The sequence below is a fragment of the Parus major genome, chromosome 2 (assembly GCF_001522545.3).
Source record: "Parus major isolate Abel chromosome 2, Parus_major1.1, whole genome shotgun sequence".
NCBI classification, from domain to species: domain Eukaryota; kingdom Metazoa; phylum Chordata; class Aves; order Passeriformes; family Paridae; genus Parus; species Parus major.
Genome location: NC_031769.1, coordinates 33,271,134 through 33,277,423, shown reverse-complemented (window position 1 = coordinate 33,277,423; position 6,290 = coordinate 33,271,134). Strand labels below are relative to the sequence as shown.

The 6,290-nt window shown below is 55.5% G+C and overlaps 1 protein-coding gene across 1 annotated transcript; it reads right to left on the bottom strand.

The window, feature by feature from the left end:
- Positions 1-9: 9 nt before the first annotated feature.
- EVX1 (even-skipped homeobox 1) lies at positions 10-3,562 on the bottom strand. Its single transcript, XM_033519573.1, has 3 exons — positions 3,117-3,562; positions 1,371-1,621; positions 10-658 (listed from the first exon to the last, which is right to left on the bottom strand). Exons 1-3 carry the CDS (start codon positions 3,553-3,555, stop codon positions 128-130), a joined length of 1,221 nt encoding a protein of 406 aa, XP_033375464.1. The 5' UTR covers positions 3,556-3,562; the 3' UTR covers positions 10-127.
- Between the last annotated feature and the right edge of the window lie 2,728 nt (positions 3,563-6,290).

The window sequence follows — 6,290 nt, the reverse complement described above, 5'->3', positions numbered from 1 at the left end:
TTTTTTTTTTCTGTGGTTGTCCACGGTTGAGGAGAGAACACCATTAAATAAACATGGGCTGTAGGTACATTAACTCGAAGAGAAGTCCGGGAAAGGGATGAGTGTTTAATAACCCTGAGACAAAGGTTTATCTCGTCAAAGGTACTTCTTCTCTCTGGTCCATGGAAACTGAGGTGGCTTTGCTCAGCACAGAGGGCGTGAAAGTGAGAAAGGAGTCAGTCCTGGTTGTGGCCGAACAGGTAAAGTCTGATCCGGAGGGTCTCTGCGCCAGCCCGTTGGACTGGCCGCTGTGGCATGCCAGGCAGGAGCAGGGGTTGCCCCCGGCGCTGCTGAGTCCATGAGTTGGGGCAGGGTACAGAGAGGGATGTCTGAAGGCGCACAGCAGTTCTGGTCTCTGGTACGGGTGGGAGAGGACCCTGAAGGTGTCCAGAGGCCTCAGGGGGGTACTGAAAGGGGTGGCGGCAGAGGCCGATGTGGCGCCGATGCCCATGTGCGAGTAGTAGGGCAGGGGCAGGTGGGACGGGAATGGATACGGCAGGTTCCCGGTGGCTGCTGCGTGGCTCATCATGTACGTATAAAACGCCGGGTCGGCCGGGTGAGGCCAGGTCATGGCCAGGCGCTGCCGCTTGTCCTTCATCCTGCGGTTCTGGAACCAAACCTGCGGACAGAGGAGAGGCGAGAGCCGTCACCCGCCTCCGCCCCGCTCCGCCTGGGCCCCGGCCCTACTCCCGGGGCGGTGCGGCGGACGTGGGTCTGCCGGGGAGCAGAGACCGGCGCCAGCTTTCCTTCCTAGAGGGAGTTGTCATCACGTACAGAGGGATCAGTTAAGCCCCTATAAAAATCTATAGGGAAGCCCAGAGGAGCAGCCCTTTTAGGGCGCTTGTTTTCCTTGTTAGGGCTTGTCCTGCTGCCCCCCAGCCCCCATCTCTGGGTCCCGGCCAGCCGGACAGCTCTGCCTCGTTGCTGCCCTTTCGCATCCAGAACTACCTGGGACTGCTGCTACCGGGTTTATTTTTGTGTGCAAATGTTTTGGAAAAGGCAAAGCAAAGCGAGATCGAAACAAGATCTGCTGCTGGTTTCCTCTTCCCTCCCCCAAGAGCTGAGCCAGATCTGAACTGAACCGAAGGGAGGATTAAAAATAATCCGCTATGGAGAGGGCAGATTAGCGGCGCTGGCCGGGATGACTCCCGGAGCCGTGTCCCGTCTCCCGCATTGCTGCAGGGTGCGGGCAGGGCCAGGAAAGGGGCGGGAGGCGGGGGGAGCCGAGAGGGAGGGTTATGCTGGCAAAGTGCTTTCCCGAGTTTTGCAAGGAAGTTTGGCCATACAGATTTATATCGTGCTAATTGAAAACATGTCCGAGCTGCGTGTACCTTGATGGTGGTTTCTGGCAGATTTAGAGCGGCCGCCAGCTCACATCTCCGGGGCCTGGACACGTAATTCTCCCGGTAAAACTCCTTCTCCAGCCGGGCGATCTGCTCGCGGGTGAAGGCGGTGCGGTAGCGGCGCATCTGGTCGCTGGCGCTGCAGGCCAGCGAGCCCTGGGAGCCGCCGCTGCCTCCGCTGCCCTTGGGGTGATCCCCCCCGGCGCTGGGGCTGCCGGCCAACGCCTCGGAGCACGGCCCTGCGTGGGGAGCCCGGAGCAACGACACACGCTCGGAGACGGGCGGGCACGGAGGGATGCTCGCCGTCCGCCTCCCCAGAGAACACACTTCGAGCCCCCCATTCCGCCCCATGCGGCGTTTCCGTGCCTGCCCCGGTGTACTGAGGGTATCGGGGTACTGAGATCCAAGAAGGACCGGGGAGGAGGGCGGCGAGAAGGGGGATGGAACACCGCCTAAGGGTTTGGGGGGGGCTTATTCACTCTGGCTGGGAGGTTACCTGTCCCCATCCCTCCCCGACACACACCCCCCGCAATGGCGGTGTCTGTTCGCTGAGCCTCCCGCTCCCTCCCCGCACTGGGAAACCGGAGCGCCGCAGCATCCCCCGACCCTGAGCGTCAGGAAAAGGCAGGTGTGCTCGCCGTCCATGTAGCACAGCTCAGCTGTCCCTTCCTCCAGGCCAGCAAGGACCCGGGAGTGGAGCAGCCAGCAGACAGAGACTGCTCTCTCTGAGAGGAAGGTGAGGCCTTAGGGATCTCCGCTCAGCGTCCAAACAACAGGATGGCACATTTTCAACGACGCTCTAAGTGACAAGGGAGGACAGACAGCGCTCTCTACGCTTCCCGGCTTCTTGAAGTGATTGAGGAACGGGGAGGGGGGGAGAAGTGGGTTGTTGTCAGGGTAGGGACGTCTTTGCCGGGCTGGGAAGGTGGGAATAGGGAGTGGGGAGTGGGGAGTGGGGGCAGGGGGAAGAGGGGCCTGTCCGCTGCCTTTCCTTTCAAATGCAACTCTCCCTCATTGTGCCCGAGACCAAAGGCAATTAATTCATTGGGACCATTTCCGAGCTGGCGCCACCGAGACATAGAAGTGACAAGGTAATTTGGACCTCTCCTTTTTTTTTTTTAACCCAACGTGCAAACAAGGCCCTCACTACCGCACTTGGGGCTGGCATGAGTCGGCAAGCGATTTTATGATCTTTATGGGCGCTTCCGCACTCGCCCGGGCACATTTCACCCTGCAAAACCACAAACAGCTCTTGGCCAGAAAACCCGTTTGATCTTACCCACACACACACACATACAAAAAAACCCCGCCGGTGTGGAGGATCGTAAGGGATTTCCTGAAGTATGCACTGTCTAGGCGATGGGGAGGCATAAAAATAAAATAGAACAGACTGAAGAGGAGAGCGCGTGGCTGTCTTGGCCGAAAAGATCTTACGGGACAAACTGCAGACCTGACGCATCCACGACGGGAAGCCTGGCTCCCCTCCAGGGACGCGGGGGCTGCCCGGTGTCGTGTCTTCTGACTCCCAAACAAGTCTCCCGGTGGCAGGGAGGTGAGCAATCAGTCGGGAAAGAGATCACACACGCGCAGACACACACGCACACCCTATTTCGTTGCCCCTCGCTCAGCTGGCGAAGGGGAAAACCCTCTCCGGTAGTCCCCCCCGCCCCACCAGTGCTGTCACCCAGCCCCGGAGCGGACGCGGGGCTGGAGGCATGGGAAGGAGTTGGGTACCTTTGCTGTGCTGGTACTCGGCGCTCCCCGTGGCGCAGTCCGGGGTGCAGCTCACCTCGATTTCCTCATAGAAATCCGACTCGGTGTCCGAGCTGCTCTGCTGCCCTTTGCTGGAGGGGAGCTCCGGGGCTCCGGGGGGCTGCTGTCCGGCCGAAAGCAGTGCTGCCGCCGCCGAGCGGCTCTCCGGCACCGTCCCTGTCCCTGGCAGCACCTCCACCTCCTCTTCGTCTTCTCCTCCGCCACCTCCTCCTCCTCCTCCTCTCTCCCGGGACGACAAGGGGCCAGGTCTGGGGCTGATGCAGTTCCGATGGATCATCTTCTCCTGCGGCTCCGCAGCGGGGCTCCCCACTGCTTCGGACAAATTAGGCACCCTCTTGCCAACTAGAGCGCCAAGAGTAGTCCCCTCCAGAAACATCACCATCTCCTTCCTGGTTTCCATTGTGGCTTTGCTTAAGGGAGGGGAGAAAAAAATCCAGATCTCTTCCCCCCCTCCCTCCTGCTCCCGCCCCAGCCTTGAACAAACCCAGCAACCCTCTCCTGGCAATGCAGAGGAGCCAGCGGTGAGATAGGGTGACCTTGTGATGCGAGCGCTACACTCGGCTGTGCTGCTCTGGGAGGGATCACCATTGCCCTCTTCTTTCTAAGCTGTCATCCTCAATGGTGCAGTCGTCATTACAGTACCACCGGTGACGCCACACATTGATTGCCAGTGGATAAATAGAAACGTCTGCCATTGGGAAGATGAAAGGAAGAGCCGGAGCGAATGGGCTAAATGCGTGATGCGCCAGGTGTAGGAGCCTGAGATGGAGAGGGAAGTGTGAAAAAGAGATGCATATGGAGCTGCAAAGATGTTGTAACATGCGGAGAGAGTTCCGCGGGGGGAAGCCTTGCCTGACAATTAAATAGCCTTTTGACTGCTTTAAGGCATTACCTTGATGTAGAATTGAGGCGAAGATTCTTAGCTGCATCCTGGAAGTGAGAAGATACGTACTCAAGCCTCTTCCTTGGATGCATTATTTATTGCTGGCAATCGGCTTCCGCCTAACTGCATATATAAGGCTTCTAAGAATCCTTTGCAAACTTGAGGATAAAGAAGTGCGCTGCTGACATTTGAATGTAAAAATAGCTTTGATTTCTTGCTCTGGGTCAATGTCGGTTCCTATCGGTATAATTGTCATTGCTTTCTGTTTACTGAGATTAAAACGTTAGTTTACCAATTGGAAATTCTGATATATATTTATTGTTTCTGACTTGTGAAAAGATCCAACTACTTCACTTGTAACTGTAGTTATTCTGATTATCTGCCGTTTATCGTTTGCTCTTATTTTTTCCTTTGCTTTTTCAATTTTTCCACTATTCTTAAGCTTTTATGAAGGTTTTGTGTTTCCTCTCCTTTCTTCTTTTTAACTAATTGTTTTTCACAAATTATTATCTACTTTCGGGGTGGGGGTGGGGGAAATGCAAGAAGAAGCTCTGCCAAGAATAATTCAGGCTCAGAAAAATGCAAGTTATCAAGGCCAGAGCTTATGCTAGTGAGCAGATGTTGTTAAAACAGACATGACAAGGGCAACCATTTGTACAGCACTTGTCTGAAAATAAGGGACCTTGTACCATAAATACAGCGGCACATGTAATCTTTTTGGTGTATTATGATATTTCTAACGAATGCGGTAAGGATCTCATCTTTAGTTAATATTGCCTCACACGTGTAGTGTCAAGTCATTTTTCGCCATCTGTCGTAACTAGGTTGTTCTAAATTTTTTTTTTTTCTCGGAGTGTTATTGGCTAGTCAGGATACAGAAAACATTCAACCAATTACAATCCCAACCCGGTAAGGAATTTACTGGCATATCTGAGGTGACGTTGCTTCGGTGGGGAACAGGCAGAGCAATAGGAAACATGCTGGGATTTTCCGTCTAGCCCTGTGAGCAGGATGCAGAGAGACAAACAAACAAACAAACATACAAGCAAACAAGATTCCCAGTCTGCTGGATGCATGGATTAGGGAGTGCTCCTGGCAATAAGCATACTATTTTCAGGGTGATAAACCACGAAGTTTTACAGGGCTGTGGCCACAATTTGTCCATGCCAATGCACATCATGCACATAACACACTCTGGACAGTGTTGCTTTCCACCACACGTTGTGAAGCCTGCACTGCTCCAAAGCTTGCAAAATTCTTGAAAACTCATTGTTAAATTCCCTTTCCCTTCTCTTCCCTGGCAGCCTCTAGACCGACGTGTGCCCTGTGAGGATGTGCCGCCCATCCCTGCCGCCCATCCCTGCCGCAGCCGGGCTCGGCTCCGCCGGCTGTGTGAGTGCGGAGTCGGGGAAGCAGGACCAGGTCCGGGTGCATGGATGGATGGATGGATGGATGGATGGATAAGGCAGTCCGTCTTCGGTGCTAAGCAGAGCAGAAAGGCAGCGCTGATCACGCTGAGAGGAGCGGTGCGGAGCGGAGCTGTGGGGCAAGGCCAGACAAGGCGAGGCGGGGGTGCTCGAGCAGCGCTCCGTCCGTGTCGCGCTGTGCCGCTTCCCACGGCTGGCGGCGTGGGTTTTGCGCTTTGTCCGAGTAAGCAGGGGAGGTGTGTTCGTATTCCTGACACCTCCGCGGGCAGTGTGAAGGTTCAGCCTCCCCCTGGGCCCACGTTATCCCCAGCTTCCCGAGGAGGTTCACCTCCAGCCTTTCCTAGCTCTGCCAAGCAGCCCTGTGGGAAGACGCTGACTGGTATCTATGGCTGACAGAGAGGATTTCCGCATCACAACGAGTTTGGTGGTAGTAAGAAGAGGGATATTCATGTCTGTTCCTAAATAAGACCGTAATCGGGAGCTGAATCCTGAGTGCAAGGGAGTGTTTCCAGAGTGGGCGATGGAAACGACTGGGGGGAAATCAATGGGAAATCCTCCCTCTGGCAGACTGGAGCCCTGGGGATGATTCCTGTGGATTATGCTGGCCGATGCCCAGGAATTTTATCATCTTCGTTTACGAGTCACGGCTGCCTCCTTCCTTACCCCATTCTTAATGCGTGTGCACCAAGAAGCCACCCGTCTTGTACCCCGGGTCGGAGGTTTTGTTGTGCCCGAGACAATGGTCATTGCCACGGAAGGTTTGATGCAGCCTGCTGCAGGACAGGCTGCGGAGCACCCCGGCATGGACAGACGTCCGCCCGCCCC